We start from the raw sequence: 18,713 nt of genomic DNA, 5'->3' as shown, positions 1-18,713 counted from the left end.
TTTTCTTAGTCTCTATTTCATTTATTTCTACTATAAGTTTAGGTTGCTTACTTAAAATTTTCTTGCTTCTTGAGTACTCTTTCCTGTTAGAAAAGCGTTTGTTGCATTCCAAATATTTTGGACCTTCATGTATTCATTTTCATTTGTAGCCATGTATTTTTTTTTAAATTTCCTCTGATTTCATGGTTGATCCATTCATTGTTTAGTAGCACCTCATTTAGCTTCCATGTATTTGTGTACCATATTTTTTTCATGTGATTGATTTCTAGTTTCATAACATTGTGGTCAGAAAAAAATGCATGGTATGACTCAGTCTTTTTTAATTCATTGAGGCTTGTTCTGTGGCCTAATATGTACTCTATTCTGGAGAATGTTCCAGGTGCACTTGAAAAGAATGTATTCCATTGTTTTAGGATGGAATGTTTTAACTGTTAGATTCATCTGGTCCAATGTGTCATTCAAAGCCACTGTTTCCTTGTTGATTTGTTATCTGAATGATGTACCCATTGATGTAAGTGGGGTGTTAAAGTTCTCTACTATTATTTTATAACTACAGATTTATTCCTTCGTGTCTGTTAACAGCTGCTTTATGTATTTTGGTACTCCTATGATTCGGTGTATACACATTTACAATTATTATATCTTCTTATACAATTGTTCCCATTATGTAATGTAGTGTCCTTCCTTGTATCCTATGACAGTCTTTGTTTTAAAGTTTATTTTGTCCAATATAAGTGGTGCTACCCAAGCTCTCTTCTTCTGTTTGAATGATAAATGTTTTTCTATCACTTCACTTTAAATCTGCCAGTGTCTTTAGATCTTAGATGAGTTTCTTATAAGCAGCATATACATGGGCCTTGCTGTTTTATCTTTTGATTGCAGCATTTAGTCCATTTACATTCAAAGTAATTATGATAGGTATGTATGTACTGCCATTTTGTTACTTATTTTACAGTTGTTTTTGTAGTTAGTCTGTTTCTTCCCTTATTGTCTTCCCTTCTGGTTTGATGGCTTTCTTTAGTGATATGCTTGGATTCATTTCTCTTATCTTTTGCATATATATTACAGGTTTTTGATTTGTGGTTACAGTTAGGTTGATATATCACACTTATACATATACCAATCTATTAAGTTGATGGTTGCTTAAGTTTGAATCCATTCTAAAAGCACTAGATTTTTACCCCTCTCCCCGTGTTTTATGTGCATGATATCATACTTTATATTCGTTTATTTTGTGAATTCCTGGACTTTTTGTAGATATAATTTATTTTACTGTTTTTATGCTTTAACCTCTGTACTGGTTTCATAAGTGATTAATCTATTTTTATTGTTTGTATTTAACTGTGATTTTTCTTCCCTTTTTCTAATTTTCTTACTCCTGATTATTGCCTTTACTTTATACTCAAATAATTCTCTTTAATGTTTCTTGTAAGGCTGCCTTTGTGGTGATAAACTAAAGTTTTTGATATTTTGTTTCTGTATGGAAAACTATCTCTCCTTTTCTGAAATTTAGCCTTGTTGGATAGAGTATTCTAGATGCAGCGGTTTTATTGTTGTTGTTGCTTGTTTGTTTTTGTTTTTCATTTCACCACCATGAATACATACTTCTTTTGGCCTGAAGTTTTTGCTGAAAAACCAGCTGACAACCTTATGAAGTTCCCCTTATATATAATTGTTTTGTCTTGCTGCTTTTATAATTCTCTCTTCATCATTGCTTTCTGCCATATTAATTATTGTTTGTCTGGGTGTGAACCTCCTGGGTTTGATTTTGCTGGGGACTCTTTGTACTTTTTGGAAATGGATGTCTGTGTCCTTCACCGGATACAGGAAGTTTTCAGTTATTATGCAAATAAAATTTCTAACCCCTTTTCTCTCTCTTCTTCCTCTGAGATACCTATAATGTGAATGTTACTACACTTGAGGGTGTTGTTGATGTCCCTTAAACTTTTCTCATTATTTCTCAGTTTTTCTTTTTTAAAAGTGTATTTATTTTGAGAGAGGGAGGGAGGGAGAGAGGGAGAGAGGGAGAGAGGGAGGGAGGGAGGGAGAGAGAGAGACAGAGAGAGAGAGAGAGAATGATCAGAGAAGGGGAAGAGAGAGAGGGAGAGAGAGAATCCCAACCAGGATCCATACTGTCAGAATGGAACCTGCTGTGGGGCTCGATATTGTGAAACCGGAAGATCATGACCTGAGCCAAAACCAACAGATGCTTAACCAACTGAGCTGCCGAGGCTCTCCTATCATTCTTTTCTTTCCTTTTTGCTGATCAACTTGGTTGCTTTCCATTATATTCTCTTCCAGCTCAGGGATCCATTCTTTCTTTAAACTACTATTGATTGCCTCTAGTGTTTTGTGTGTTTTTTTGTTGTTTTGTTTTGTTTTGTTCTGTTTTTAGTTTCAGTTATTGAGTTCTTCATGTCATTTTTTCTGTCACTCTTTGTTGGAAGTCTGAGAACCTCCACTCTTTTCTAAAGTCCAGGAAGTATCTTTATGACCATTACTTTGAATTCTCTGTCAGGCATATTGCTTATTATATCCATTTCACTGAGCTATTTTGCTGTGATTTTGTCCTGTTCTATCATTTGTGAAATATTCCTCTGTCTCCTCATTTTTCGTAAACTTTGTGCCTGTTTCTGTGTGTTAGGAAAGTCAACTGTGACTCCTGATCTTGAAAATAGTGGTCTTATGAAGAAGAGGTCCGGTGGTGCCCTAAAGTGTAATGTTCCCTGTTTGCCAGAACCAGGCACTTCAGGAGTGTCTCCTGTGTGTTGTGTGCACACTACTATTATGGCTGAGCTGTGTTTGCCATTAGTGCAGTAAGCTGCAATGGCCCAATTTGCCTGTTGTGGGCAGGGTTTACTCCCTGTGCCATGAAGGGGCCATTGTGGGGCTGCCATTGGCTTGTAGTTGGGTTAAACCAGATGCCTGCCCTCCTCCCAGTTGCTGATGCTGTGGTCACAGCAAACTACAGGATATTCTCCCTGCGTATCCTTTGAGAGCCTTTGGTTGGTAGGAAGGACCTGCAGTCAGAGCAGGTGTCTACCCAGTCCATTTGTTGGAGTTGCAATGACCATGAACTGCAGGGCTGTCTAAATGTGCTGCCCTCTGTGAGGTGTCCGTGGGAGGATAGGCTAGCAATCAGAGCAAATGTCTACCCCAGCCCACTGCTGGAGCTGCAGTCAAACTGGTATGTGTGGTCACCTTCCTCTCTCTCCAGGATAGGAGTTAGCCCAGGGCACTGCCTGGACTGTTTATAGAATGATATGTGTCAGGAGCTGCTTTAGAGGAACTTCCACTGAGTGAGTGTAGTTGCATGGGGCAGATCGACAGGAGAATGTGGGGGCAGGGCACACAGTGTTAGCAAGTTAAGAGGAGAATGTTTGAGCTGGTTCCTGAAAGTATCTGGGTATCTAGACTGGGGGCAGGGAGGAGAATTATGTCACTTGGTATGATTTAATTGTGAAAATGTAGGAATTACTATTTGAAAATTACGGATCAAAACATAATCTTTAAATCTTGCAGAAGTAGGTAAAGTGTATTTCAATTCTAAAAATAAAATGAAAAAGTACAGATTAGTTTAGAAATGAAAATCATATCTAATAAATAATTAAGTGAACTGGAGAGATGAGGCCACTGAAACACACAAAGTGGAAATTAAAACAAAATACATATGTATTAAATGTGACTGATTATTAGGCTATATTGGATTACGTAAATGTAACTTGATATATCTGGTTCATATCTCATTCTGATACATCCTTAATTAAATCTGAAGTCTCAGATTTTAAGAGATATCATATGTTCGCTTCAGTTTTTAACCTCTTTGAAATATCAGTTTGATTTGTGGGAATGCTCTGAAAATCACAAATTGAAGTTTCTTTTTTATATATATATATTATTTATTTTTGAGAGAGAGAGACAGAGACAGAGACAGAGACAGAGACAGAGACAGAGTGGTGGAGGGGCAAAGAGTGAGGGAGACACAGAATCTGACACAGAGCCCGATGCGGGGCTCAAACCCACAAAATGTGAGATCGTGACCTGAGCTGAAGTCAGAGGCTTAACCAACTGAGCCACCCAGCTGCTCCATAAATGGAAGTTTCTTATCAATGAGATTGCTCTGTTCTAAAGAAGACAACTTGTCACGGGCAATATTAAATTCTATAAAAGGGAAGGGATCTTTGTCATTACCAATGACCTGGAATATGTGTTTGACATATGGTAGGACTCAACAAATGCTTATATTTTTCTATACATACCAAATAAATTACCTCTTAATTTCTATCCTATCTAAAATGAAGTGATTTAACCACAGAAATTTTTCCCAAAATTGAGCCTAGATTCACCAGTTAGATGTTAAAAGTTATTCTCTGAAAAAATAAATTCTTTAGGAGAAATATGTTTGGGAAACAGAGTTAAACAAAATTAGTAGGACTTCTTTACTGAAGGAGTTTTCAGGAGTTTTCAAATGTAGTCATACAATGAAAATAAGTAAGACAAGAAAACCACATGCAACATTTCTAAAACCTTTCTTTTTCATATAAAGCATCTGTAAAAGTTACAATACATACATTAACCTCTTTTAATCCCATCCATTAATTTATAATGATGGCCTCTGCTCATTTTTCAGTATCACTCCATTCGAAAATACTAATCCTATTCGTCCTCACCTACTCTACAACTACCTGGATTATGTAGCAAAAGAAACTTTTGTTATTGTTCTGTTCTTCCCAACATGAGCAAATTGAAGTTGAGATTTGAAACAATCTTTGAAGTAACTTTAATGTAAAACCTGGTGAATAGCAATTGGCTTGCTGCCCCATCCTGCATAATCGTGCTCTGGATGGCTAGCCTCCTCCTCAGTTTCGTATCTTCCTAGAAGTGAGTCCATGACTCAGAAACAACTGTTAGGGAAGGCAACACACCTTGTCTCAATGAAGGACCTATTCTTAAGTTGCTAATGACATCTAAGAAATCTATTCATAAGCAAGTTTATACACACATTATGTTTTTTACTTGCTTGATAATAATATTTTCTTGAATATCTGACTTTGATGCCTAGACCCAAGCCATTTCTGATCTAATATTCATTCTCCTTGGGTTCCCAAGAAATCTCTTCTCTGGTATTACTGGAATTTCTGGAAGTGCGGAAACCTAATATTTTTCCTCTCATACCCAGCTACTGAAGATTTCTAGATTCTTCTTCTCTTCTCTCATTTCTTTTTTCTTCTCTCATTGTGTAATAAGCTATCCATCAGCTACAGTCACCTGGCTCCATGAGTATTGGGGTTCATTTGAGCCTGTTGGTTCTGGAATCAGTCTAACTAAAAATGCCGACTCTACCATTTACCCTTAGACAACTAATCTCTCTGGCTCAATTCCTTCATTTGCTAAGGGGCACCATTACAGTTCTTAAGTCAAAGTTATTGTCAGGATTAAACACGGAATGGCATAAAGTGGGTTTGGTAGTGAGTTTAGCACTAAACGAGGTTTCAGCAAATGTTTATTATTAATAAAATCCTCTATAATAGTCCTTCTACTCTCCAATTCTATGCTGACCTCCAATTCAGGGACCTATATTCTTTTAATCTGTTTTCTAATATTCAGACTGATATTGCCTTACCTAAATTAGACACATGCAAGTGTTGTTTCTCTATTAACATTTAGCTATAGTGTTTACCATATATAAAGAAACTGACAGCTTTGGTACCTACCAAAGATACCACATATTCAGACATGTGAAAAGAAGGGTTGTTAGGGAAGGGAGAGCAGAGAGGGTGACAGGTGTTGAGAAATGAGGAATTTTCCATACTGGTGGTTTGTACTGATTACTCATCACTTAATTGTTCACCAATATATTTCATTTTGAGTTTATAAACCCAGTTTTTTCCTATGTCTATGTGACATGTCTCATCTTCAAGAGCATAGTTTTTTCCCCTTTTTCTACTCTGCCATATTAACAAATGATAGCCAAACAATTAATCACAGCTAGACTATGATGTTCTGAACAAGCTGTCAAAGAAGCTAAAAAACTAGACCAACTATGGCACGATCTGCTTATTTTAAGTTATCTAACCATGGCCTGAATCTCGCACTTCATTCAATTCTTTGTTAACTCTTACTTTCCTGGAATTTTGTTTTCCTGCTTTTATTGAATTAGGGGGTGGCAAAAGAAACAAAGTTATAACAAAAGTCAAGCACACTTACTTTCCAGAATTGTATTACAGATGCTTAAGAGACATGACAACTAGTTGCGTCCAAGAGCAGGAAGCAGGTGACAGACTACCATTGCCCATCAGACTCCTGATAAAAAATGTATAGGTACATTAATGAACTGTTTGGCTTAAGTATTTGATGTGTCAGCATATCATATTTTCCTTATTCTTTCCCTGGGAGAAAAAAAAAAGCCTGCTCATCTCCATAGGGATCATGCATGACAACTTTTATTCTGAAAGGTAAATTCACAAGGAAAAAGTGTGACACTAGATGTGTGGAGAGACTTGGAAAGTGAGCAGTGTGTCAGCCCAAACTGTAACAAGTAGCTAATGAACAGTAGCCTTCAAATGAGTAAAACCAAAGTGACAAACGTAGATGACAATTGGGCTGAAATGCAATGGTAGTCAAGTCAGCAAAGATAGAATAACCCTAATACTAGTTTATGGAGAATCCAGAAGAGGAGCAAGCAGTGCTTTCTGCAGCTGGGTTAAATGTTCTTTTTCCTTCCTCAAATTCATCTCATAGTGAGAAGTTATCATGATCATAGGAGAGAGAGATATTGCCTGATCAAGGTCATCAAAAATGTTGTTTTAAACATCAGCCATTATCCACTCGAAGAGTGTCCATGAAGCAGCTTTTTTTTCAGAAAAGTGTGCTTCCTGTCAATACGGCTTATTTTACCCTACTCACTTTTGGAATATAATTTTTATTGACATGTCTTATTTTGGCTTTAATAAGAAACACACTCTAAGACAAAGATTAGATTTAAGGCAGTTTATTTGGAAAGAGCAGGGAACACTGGCAAAGAAGTGGTGAGGCAATATAGAGAAGGGAAGAAAATGAAAAAGATACCAGAGTGGGCTACTGAAGCTTAATCCTTCAGATAGATGGTGGGAAATGATTTAAAACAACAAAAAAACATGTGCCTTAAAAGGGTCACTCCTAACTAATAAGGGGATAGGGATATTCTTATCCCAACTATTGCTAGTCTTAAGTTGAAGCTGCTCAACTCAGCACTTGCATCAGCTTCCTCAAGTTCTAGGGTAAAGAGTCCTAGGCACAGATGCAGGAATAACCACCTGAATGCTAATTGGAACACACTGAGAGGTTTAGCAGAGAGCACTGACAGCATATGGTATGGTGTTACTGGTTTGGATATTTTCTTTTGTTTTTCTTGACATCCGTAAAGTAAATATAACACACACACACACACACACACACACACACACACACCTACACAAGATTATATTTCATATTTTTCATTGATTTCTCTTACCCATTCAACTTAATTTTTCTACCAATTTTCCCTTTATCCCAATTTTTATACATCTTTTTTCTACTTGTATCTATTTATGTTAGGTTTCCCCTATCATTTTTAGAATGAGACAAGGTGTAGATCAACAAAAAGTGCTCAGTGATAATTCAACAATTATATATTAAGTACCTATTACCTGTCAGGCCCTATTGTTGGCACTACAGATAAAGTGATTGGCAAAATATGCATGGTATCAAACTTTACTGAGGTTACAGTTTATTTGGAGTTTTCCCCAAAGAGACTATAGTAGATGACATAATTTACTAAAACATTATCTGTGAAAGATCTACATGATCTTCCCAATATCTAACAAAGAACACTAAAACTTTCATTTCCTCCTTCATACTTTCAACCAGTTGGTATATAGAATTATGTCCATATTTTAAACATGAACAATAAATCATTTATCCATAGCCCATCCAGACTCGCTATAGGAAGTACTGGCTAATCGTTCTTTAGTTATAGCCTTTTAATACAGTTTTTCAATTCATTAAAAAAAAAAAAAAAAAAAAAAAAAAATATATATATATATATATATATATATATATATATATATGAGAATCTACTCTGTGTCAGGTATTCAGTTACACACTGGGGATGCAAAGATGAACAATACATGATCTGATCCTCAAGATGCTTACATACTACCAGGGAGAATGACAAGCAAAGAGACACGAATAATAAGAATAATGCGAGAGCTAGGATGTGTAATAAAATGGTCATGCCCTACATTATTATTTACACAGCATCAGGTATTACTTCTGTAACCCCAAAATGTGGGGATACAATATTTTAAAAACCAGAAATATTTACTACCTAACTGTGGTAGAGCTAGGCTAGCTATGTCTGTGCTCAAAATGATATAGTCCTGTCAGAATAGTAATTGATAACTCCCTTTCAACATCTATCTGGCTGGTGCAGATATAACAACTTGTCCCGCCCTGTTTGCACAATAATGAATTCAAAACTACCACAAGCCCTGCAGCCTTACAACAAATCATTCTCCCTAACAAGTTTCTGACATTGCACTTAGATGTACAAAGATTGGGTAAACCTGTCTATTATATATTCAGCCAAAACTACATTATAATCTTCATTTAGAGAGTCTTACCTGGGGTCCAAGAATGATAGTGTCAGGAACTCAAATCATAGCACAGCATTTTAATTAGAAGGAGATCTGTTCCACCAATGTTATTTCTGACTATCTAGGAAAGGATCAGATCCTCCCATAAAAGTAGGGTTTTCTGTGTTTCAAGAAGATAAATACATACTCTAAAACCATTGTATTTCAAAGTATGTATGGAGTTAGTTTTTAGACCTGTTTTACGGAATAATTTGACTACTTATTGGGTATACACTTTGGGCAGAACACTTATCCTGGTTTTTCACATTTGTTTACTGCTGAGGTCTCTGGATAAAATTTAAGAGTTCTTAATATTTATACAGACCTGAAGCAGAATTGCTTATCTCCCTTTAAGATCTTAAAATAAGTACATAAATACTAGTTCTCAAACAACGGAGTGTGAATAACAAGGAGAAGTATATCAGAGTGATGTCAGCATCATGGCAGCATGTGTTGTTTTCTCTCTCTCCCTTTTGACTTACAACTAATGACACATCCCAAACCAGATAGATAGATAGATGGATAGATAGATAGATAGATAGATAGGACTAATTTTTACAAAGCCTGTGCAGAGCATACCAGGATACCTTAGAGATCCATCCATCTGTGCACCTGAAAGAGGGTAGATGGGGCTGTAGAGGTGGTAGAGGAAGGGAAAGGGCAGTAGGGCTGGTGGCAGCAGAGTTGATGACCACAAAGAAAACACTGACCGGTCCATCAACAAGCCAGCATGAATTTTCTGGTAGAAGTGGAAAGTAAATGTGGTGAGGGGAGATATGCCCAACCAAGTGTGCTGAAGCTGGAGGACTAGTTGCTCTCTGCTCTCTCAAAAGAGAGACCCCAAAGCCTGGCTGGGGGCGGGGGGGGGGGGGCGGCGGAGTAAGGGAAAGGGAAAGGAAGTAGGCAAAGAGAACTATAAGAAAGTGTCTCCCTAGGAGGTATTGGGGACTGCCCATGGATCTCTGGAGTTCCTCACCCACTTGTGGATTTCCCCACAAGCCCATGGGCATATCTATAACCCAAAGTCCAAACCACACACTGCCCCCCACTTTTTTTTAAACATATATGTACAAGGTCCCAGCGTTAGGGGTAGGTCAGGTCAGTTAAGGGAAACCAAAAACTTGTGCTACAGCACCACCTTCTGGAAGACAAAGGGAAGGCTTCTACTACCAACCTGTTGAATCAAAGTACACAAAGCATTGCCTAAATGAGAAAGGTCTTTGCTACTTCAAATGAAGAGGCACATCTCATCAAACACCATGAAAAATCATCGTAATATGGTATCATAAAAAAATGACAATTTTCCAGCAATTGTACCAAAAGATGTGGAAGAATGTGATCTGATAAAGATTTTAAAATAGCCATTATGAAGAAAACCAATGAGCTACAAGAAAGCTCAGGCAATACAATAAATTCAGGAATAAAATTAATGAACAGAAAGAGTACTTTACCAAAAATTTTGAAATTCTAAAAAAGAAACAAACAAATTCTAGAGCTAAAGAACTCAATAAATCAGATGAAGAATGCATTATAATGCATTGGGAATGGAGCAGATCATATGGAAGAGAGAATGAGCAAGCTCAGGGATAGAAATATATGAATGAATAAGGGGGAGGAAGAGAAAAACCTGAGATACTTAAAATGTGAAAAAACTCTGTGAAAACTGCCTGACTCCATTAGAAAACCCAACATAAGAATAGTGGCTGTCCTAGAAAGAGAGGAGAGGGAGAAGGAAGCAGAAATCATATTTAAAGAAATAAGAGCTGAGAACTTCCCAAACCTGGGGAGGAAATTGCATTTAAAAGTCCACAAAGCAAATAAAACACCTTATTATTTCAATGCCAAATCACCTTCTCCAAGACACATGATCTTAATGCTGTCAAATGTAACAATAAAAAACTTTAAAGGCATCCGGGGGAGGGGGGGAGACAGTAACCTACTAAATTATTCCCTTTATGCTAATCAGCAGATTTCTTAGCAGAAAATCTACAGGCCAGGAGAGAATGGAATGACACATTCAAATTTTGAAAGATAAAAACTGCTAGCCAAAACACTCAATCCAGCAGTTATCTCTCAGATATAGAGGAGAAATAAGGGCTTTCCAAAACAAAATTTGAGAGGGTTCACCACATCTATACCTGGCATACAAAAAATGATGAAACAAATTCTTCAAGCTGAAATGAAAAGATGAGAGGACACAAAACTCCAACAAGTAGACAGAATACTTTAACTTTTTAAAGAATAATACAGTAAGCTCTTCACTATAGCATAAAGGTTACAGCTTAACCTCAGTAAAAATCACAGCATAAAAAGAGGTTATTTGTAATATCAAAAATGTAAAAGGGGAAGACAAAAAGAATGCAACCTTTACAGGAAAATGTAGATAAACTGATACTGTCAGAGAAAGGACTATTTTATCTATGAGATGTTTTATGTAAACCATAAAGCAGCAATCTAGAACAGAGACACCAAACAAAAACAAAAAAACAAAAACAAAAATAGGAGACTGAGCAAATGCCATGGAAAATCACCAGCTTAGAAACAAAGATAGAGGTACCCAGGTGGCTCATTTGGCTAAGCCTCTGACTCTTGGCTTCAGCTTAGGTCGTAATCTCACAGTTTGTAGCATCAAGCCCTGTGTCAGGATCTGTGCTGACAGTGTGGAGACTGCTTGGGATTCTCTCTCTCTCCCTCTCTTTCTGTCCTTTCCCCACTTGGACTATCGCTGTCTCTCTCTAAAACAAATAAATAAACTTAAAAAAAAAAAGGTAGAGAAAAACAAAATTAAAAGGAACAATGGAGAAACAAAATAACCAAAAGTCAAAAGATAAAATGGCAATAGTAAATCTTTATATGTCAGTAATCACCCTAAACGTAAATGATTTCAACTCACCAATCAAGAGGCACAGAGGGGCTGGATGGATTTAAAAACAAAACAAAACATGACAAACACCTACATGTTGCTTATAAGACATACATAGGCTCAAAATTGAGTGGATGGAGGATGATACTCAAAGCAAAAGAAACCAAAAGGAAGTGGGTGTAGTACCCATACTTATATCATGTAAAACAGACATAAAGCCAAAAAGGGTAACAAGGACAAAGAATATAATGATAAAGAGAAAAAAATGTATCAGGAAGACTTAACACATAAATATATACACTCCCAAGTGAGCATTTAACTACATTATGCAATTAATAATATATCTTAAGGGAGAAATAACAATACAATAATTGAAGGGTATTTCAGTACTCTACTGTAAGCAATGGATAAATCATCCAGACAAAATCAACAAAGGAATGTCAGAACTGAACCACACTTTAGAATAAATGATTTTAACGGACATATACAGAATATTCCATCCAACAGCAATAAAATAGACATTCTTCTCAGGTACGATGGAACATTTTCTAGGATAGATATTATGATAGGCCACAAACATGTTATAGCAAATTTAAGATTGAAATCATATCAACTATCTTCTTTGACCACAATGCTATGAAACTAGAAATCAGTATAAGACAGAAGTTCTACAAATGTGTTGAAATTAAACTGCACACTTCTAAATAACCATTGGGTCAAAGAAAAAATCAAAAGGGAAATTTTAAAAAAATCTCAAAACAAATAAAAATAAAAACACAACTTACCAAATATTGTAGGATCCAGCAAAAGCAATACTGAGAGGAAATTTGATAGCCCTAAACCCTTACACTAAGAAATTAGAAAGATCTCAAACCACCTAACTTTACACTTTAAGGAAATAGAAAAAGAAACCCAAGGGGCACCTGGGTGGTTCAGTCACCTGAGCATCCGACTTTGGCTCAGGTCATGATCTTGCTCGTGGGTTCAAGCCCTGAGTCAGGCTTTGTGCTGATGGCTCAGAGCCTGGAGCCTGCTTTGGATTTTGTCTCCCTCTCTTTCTGCCCTTCCCCTGCTCACACTCTGTCTCTCTCTCAAAAATGAATAAACATTAAAACATTTAAAAAAAAAAGAAAAGAAACCCAAAGTTAGCAGAAGGAGGGAAATATAGATCCTTTACAGATATAAATGAAACAGAGACTAGAAAAATAATAGAAACGATCAATGAAACTAAGGGTTCATTTTGAAAATGATTAAATTCACAGACCTTTAGCTAGACTAGGAAACAAAAAGACAAATAAAAAAAGGAGACATTACAATTAGTACGACAGAAATACATAAAATCATGAGATTACTATGAATAATTATACTTATTCCAACAAATTACACAACCTAGAAGAAATGGATATATTTCTAGAAACGCATAAGTTACCAAGACTGAATCAAGAAGAAATAGAAAATCCAAATGGACCAATAACAAGTCAATATAATGAATTAGTAATCAAAAAACTCTCAACACAGAAAACTCCAGGACTAGACATCTTCACTGGAGAATTTTCCAAATATTTATACAAGTAGCACCAATTTTCGTTAAACTCTTTCAAAATATCAAGGAGAAGAAAATACTTCCAAACTAATTCTATGAGGCTGGCATTACTTTGATACCAAAACCAGATAAGGATACCAGAAGAAAACCATAGACCAATATCATTAATTATTTGAATATTGACATGAAAATTCTCAGGGCACCTGGGTGACTCGGTTGGTTAAGTGTCTAGCCTGATTTCACCTTAGGCCATGGTTTGTGAAATGGAGCCCCAAGTCAGGCTCTGCACTGACAGCATGGAGCCTGGTTGGGATTTTATCCCTCTCTCTCTGCCCTTCTGCTTTCTCTCTCTCTCTCACCTCTCTCTCTCAAAATAAATAAATAAACATTAAAAAAAATTCTCAACAAAATATTAGCAAACCAAATCCTAGAACAAATAAGACTATTCACCATGACTAAGTGGGATTTATATCTGGCATGCAAGCATGAATAAAAATATGCAAAGTTAATAAATATAATGCAATAATATAAAATATGCAAGTTAATAAATATAACACACCCATCAATAAAATTAAAGATAAAAATTACATATCAAAGGATGCAGTAAAGGTATTTGACAACATTCTTTTATGATGAAAACCCTTAACAGAGTAGATATAGAAGGAATATAACTCAACATAATAAAACCCATATATGACAGTTCTACAGTTAACATGACACTCAAAGAGGAGAAAACTGTTTCTCCTAAGAGCAGAAACAATGTAAAGATACCCACCCTTACCACTACTATTCAATATAGTATTAGATGTTTTAGCTAGAATAACAATAGGGCAAATCAGAAAGGAGGATGTAAAATTGTTACTTGTGTATGATATCTTATACAAAGAAAATCCCAAGGAATTAGTAAAGCAAAAAAAAAAAAAAAAAAAAAAAGAGTTAGGATTAATAACCATCTCAGTAATAACCATTTCCGTAATGGCAAGATACAAAACATGCAGACTATAGTATATCAACATACAGCAATCATTGCATTCCTTAACACTAGTGATGAAGCATCTGAAAAAGAAATAAAATCATCCCATTAAAAACAGCATCAAAAACAATAAAATATTAAGAATCGATTTAGCCAAGGAAGTGAACAATCTATACAATGAAAATTACAAAACTTTGCTGAAAAAAAAAATTAAAGATGACACAAACAAATGGAAAGACAACCCATGTTCATGGGTTGGAAAAATTAATATTGTTAAAATGGCGGTACTATCCAAAATCATCTAAAGATTCAAAGCAGTCCGCATCAAAATGCCTAAGTTATTCACAGAAATAGAAGAAACAATGTTAAAACTTGTGTGGAACCACAAAGGACCCCAAATAGCCAAAACAATTGAGGAAAATAAAAGAACAAAGCTGGAGGTAACAGACCTCCAGATTTCAGTCTATATTACGAAGCCATAGTAATAACAACAGTATGGTACTGGCACAAAAGCAGATGCATCAAACAATGGTAGACAATAGAGATCCCAGAACTAAACCCCAGCATATACTGTCAACTAATACTTGATAAGGGAAACAAGAACTCACTGGGGACAGGATTGTATCTTCACTGAATGGTTTGGGGAAAACTGTAGGAACACATGTGGTACAATGAAATTGGATCTCTCTATCTCACACCAGTCACAAAAATTAACTCAAAATGGATCAAAAACTTAAACATAAGACCTGGAAGAAAATGTAGAGAAGAAGCTCATCAATTTTGGTCTTGGTGATAATTTGGGGGACATGATGGCAAAAGCACAAACAACAAAAGAAAAAAAATAAATGAAGCCAGGGGAAATTCAAGAGCTTCTACACAGCAAAATAAACAATTGAAAAAATTAAAAGACAAACTACAGAATGGGCAAACAATTGAAAACATATTATCAGATATGGGGTTAATATCCAAAATATATAAATAACCCAGTCATTTTGGTAATAACAAGAAAAAATAATCTAGTGAAAATAAATTGGCAAAAGAACTAAATAAACATTTCTCCAAGGAGGACATTAAAATGGCCAACCATGAAAAGATGCTGAATATCACTAATCATCAGGTAAGTGTAAATCCAAATCATAATGAGATATCACTAGACAACTCTTAGAATGGCTATCATCAAGAAGTCAAGAGACAACAGGTGCTGGTGAGGATGTGGTGAAGAGGACACTTGGTATATTGTTGATAGGAATGGTCCAACCAATATGGCATTTCCTCAAAAAATTAAATCTTATAATCCAGCAATTACACTTCTGGCTATATACTCAAAGGAAATGAAAATAAAATTTACATGAGATATATGCACTCCCATGTTTATCACAGCATTATTCATAACAGTGAAGATATGGAACAAACCAAATACCCATTGGTGAATGAATGGATATAAATGATGTTGTACTTATATACAATGAAATATTATTCAGCCATGAAAAATGAAGCTGTCCCATCTGTGAAAATATGGATAAACCTTGAAACTATTATGCTAAGCAAGATAATTTAAAGAAAGACAAGTACACTATGATATCACTTATATGCAATAGCTACAAAAAGTTAAACCTGCAAAAAACAATAAAATAGTGGTTACCAGGAGATGGGGTGGGGATGGGGGATAAGAGTAATGGTGTTTAAGCGTACATACTTGCAATGAGTAGCAAATAATCCATAGAGGTATAATGCACAGCATAATAGATAATAAAATTGTGCCCTAATGTGTAAATATAATGACATTGCAATCATATTACATTACATAAATGTATCAAGTAAACGCTATACATCTTACACAATGTTACACATCAAATTTATTCAATAAAAAATGAGTGTGCATTTTTGTTTGTTTTCTGAGGGAGAGGCTGAATTTTAGCTCTACCTATCAATTTGTGACTTTGGCTAAGTTAAAAATCTCCTCTATGAGTACTAGACTAAATGGTTCCTAACAACTGTCTCAATTGTAATAAAATATTTTATTTTATGCTGCACTTCAATACAAAGATACATAAATCAAGATTAAGTATGTTTGTGTAGAAGGGAGAGAGCAGATAGTTTTCCTCATGTATACCGGAGTGCATACAAGTCCTAACTCAGAAAGTTGAAGGATGATTAGGAAGTGATGGAAGCAGTACATCTCTCCGAAGGATCCAATCAAGAATTTCAGTTTAACTCAAGGAAATAACCTTTTATAGGCCTAATAATTGAAGATTAAAAATAAGAAAACTATGTGCCACACTGTGAGGTAATTATACATAGTGTCTCATTTGATCCTCAGAATATTGAATTGGTCATCTCCAGTTTACATGTGATAAAATCAAGACTCAAAAAAGTTATAGGTAATTTACTCAATACTACCAACTAATGAACTGTAAAACAGATTTAACAATAGTACTCATGATCCCACTTGTTACAATTAAAACAAAACAAAACAGAAACTAGGTGATGTACCTGAATAGATATTTCTCCATAGAAGATATACAAAAGGCAAACACTTACATGAAAAGATGCTAAATATCACTAGGCATTAGGGAAGTACAAATTTAAACACAGTGAGATATCACTTCATGCCTGGTAGAATGGCTGTCATCAAAAAGACAAGAGATAACAAATGCCAGCATGGAGTGAAGAGAAGGGAATCCTTGTGCACTGTTGCTGGGATTGTAAATTGATGCAGCTAGTACTGAAAAAAAGTATAAAGGATCCTCTAGAAATTAAAATAGAACTACTACATGATCCAGCAATTCTACTTCTGGGACTATATCCAAATAAATGAAAACACAAACTCAAAAAGATATCTGCACCTTCATGTTCATAGCAACAATATTTGTAAAAGCCTAGACATGGAAACAAGCTGTGTCCATCAATGAATGAATGGATAAAGAAGTTGTGGTATATGTATACAACAAGATACTATTCAGCCATAAAAATAAAAATGAGGAACTCCTATTTACAACAACATGGATTCACCTTGAAGGCATTATGCTAGATGAAATAAGTCAGTGAAAGACAAATACTGTATTTCTCACTTATATGTGGAATGTGAAGCCAAACAAAATGAGAGACTTCTGGTTAAGATGGCAGAGGACCCTAAGCTCACCTCATCCCAAGGATACAACTAGATAACACTCTCATCAGTGTAAGTGACCCAGAAAATGATGTAAATACTGGGAAAAAAAACCGAATTTCATAACTAAATGTAGAGATGAGACCATATTGAAGTGGGAAGGAAGTGAGGTTATGCCAGGGGGAGATAAATTCCAGGGATCTGGCTTCCAGAGGGAAGGAGTCACTTTTGTGTAAATGGGTGAGAAACACACTATCACACCAGGAAGCTTGTTCGGGGAAGACAAATCTGACAGCATTTGGATTTGAAAGTCAGAGTGGTCAAATTTTATGAGTTCTTAACAGCCAGCAGGACTAAAAGCCTGGAACGTTAAAAATCAGTGGGCTAGCTCTGGGACAGCTGGGAGAGCCGTGGGAAGTCGAGTACCTGCTCTTAAAGACATGCACAACAAACAACCCAAGGAGATACAGCATAAAAAAGGCAATGTGAAAAAATGCCTGCTGCAGACAGGAGAGAGAGTGGTTTGCTAATCTCAGAGTTCACTGAGGGACTTCTCCAGGAACAAAGGAGCTTACTGGTACCATTTCCCTCCCCTGCCCCCTAGCATAAACACAACCTCAGCTTCAGACACTAGTTACCACTGGCATTCACTACCTAACTGTCTTATAGCACACCCCATCCCATAAAGAAGGGCTTGCCTCATTCTTGGCACTGAAGGTCCCTTCCCCCAGAAGGCCTGTACAAATGTTACCAACATTGTGACTCCTGACTGTCCACTTTGTGGGAACTTGGTCCCGGTAGCAGCTGGTCACCTCCCATGAAGGATACATACACCTTGTTAAAAGTACATAAACCACCCACATGGTTTGCAGGTGGCCCTGGCCAGCCTTGCCTCTGCAGTGGCTGTGAATCCCCTGTGGAAGAATACCGGCATCGCCTTGTTAAAAGTGCGTACCCTGCCCATGCACACTACTCTCAAGAGCAACAACATATCTGACTTTCATACCACACAGAAACAGATATAGAGAGTTAAGCAAAGTGAGGAGACAGAGGAATATGTCCCACATCAATAGGACAAAATCACAGCAAGAGACCTAAGCAAAATGAAGACAAGAAGTATTCCTGATAGAAAATTTAAAGTAGTGATCATAAAGGACTTCACTGGATTTGGGAATAGAGGACATCAGTGGGGTGATTAACAGAGAATGAAAAATAACCATTCACAGAAAAATAAAACAACTGAAATAAAAAATACACTAGATTGAATGAAATAGGATGAATCAGTGACCTGGAGGACAGGGTAATAGAAAGTAACCAAACTGAGCAAGTGAGAGGAAAAAAAAAAAAAACATATATATATATATAATGGGAATAGACCTAGGGAACACAATGACTCCATCAAACATAAATAACATTTGCATTTTAGGAACCCAAGAATGAGAGAGAGGAAAAGGGGCAGAAAATATATTTGAAGAAATAGTAGCCAAAATATTCCCAAACTTAAGGAAGGAAATGGAAATATCAAGGAGGTATAGAGGTCCCTCAACAAAATCAACCCGAGGAAGTCTATA

General features: G+C 36.1%; 1 protein-coding gene across 1 annotated transcript in view; it reads left to right on the top strand.

The window, feature by feature from the left end:
• LOC124527229 (small ubiquitin-related modifier 2-like) overlaps positions 1 to 18,167 on the top strand; it is a 66,964-nt gene extending 48,797 nt beyond the window's left edge. Inside the window, exon 3 of the mRNA XM_047100439.1 lies at positions 18,015 to 18,167. Within this exon, the coding sequence (XP_046956395.1) occupies positions 18,015 to 18,167 (153 nt within the window). The remainder of the gene's footprint in view (positions 1 to 18,014) is intronic.
• The last annotated feature ends 546 nt before the right edge of the window (positions 18,168 to 18,713 follow it).

This window comes from Lynx rufus, unplaced genomic scaffold, assembly GCF_022079265.1.
Source record: "Lynx rufus isolate CCGP_SWC_20201006 ecotype Redwood Valley unplaced genomic scaffold, mLynRuf1.p SCAF_5, whole genome shotgun sequence".
NCBI lineage: Eukaryota > Metazoa > Chordata > Mammalia > Carnivora > Felidae > Lynx > Lynx rufus.
The sequence above is the reverse complement of the archived record's forward strand: the minus strand, read 5'-3'. Positions and strand labels throughout refer to the sequence as shown.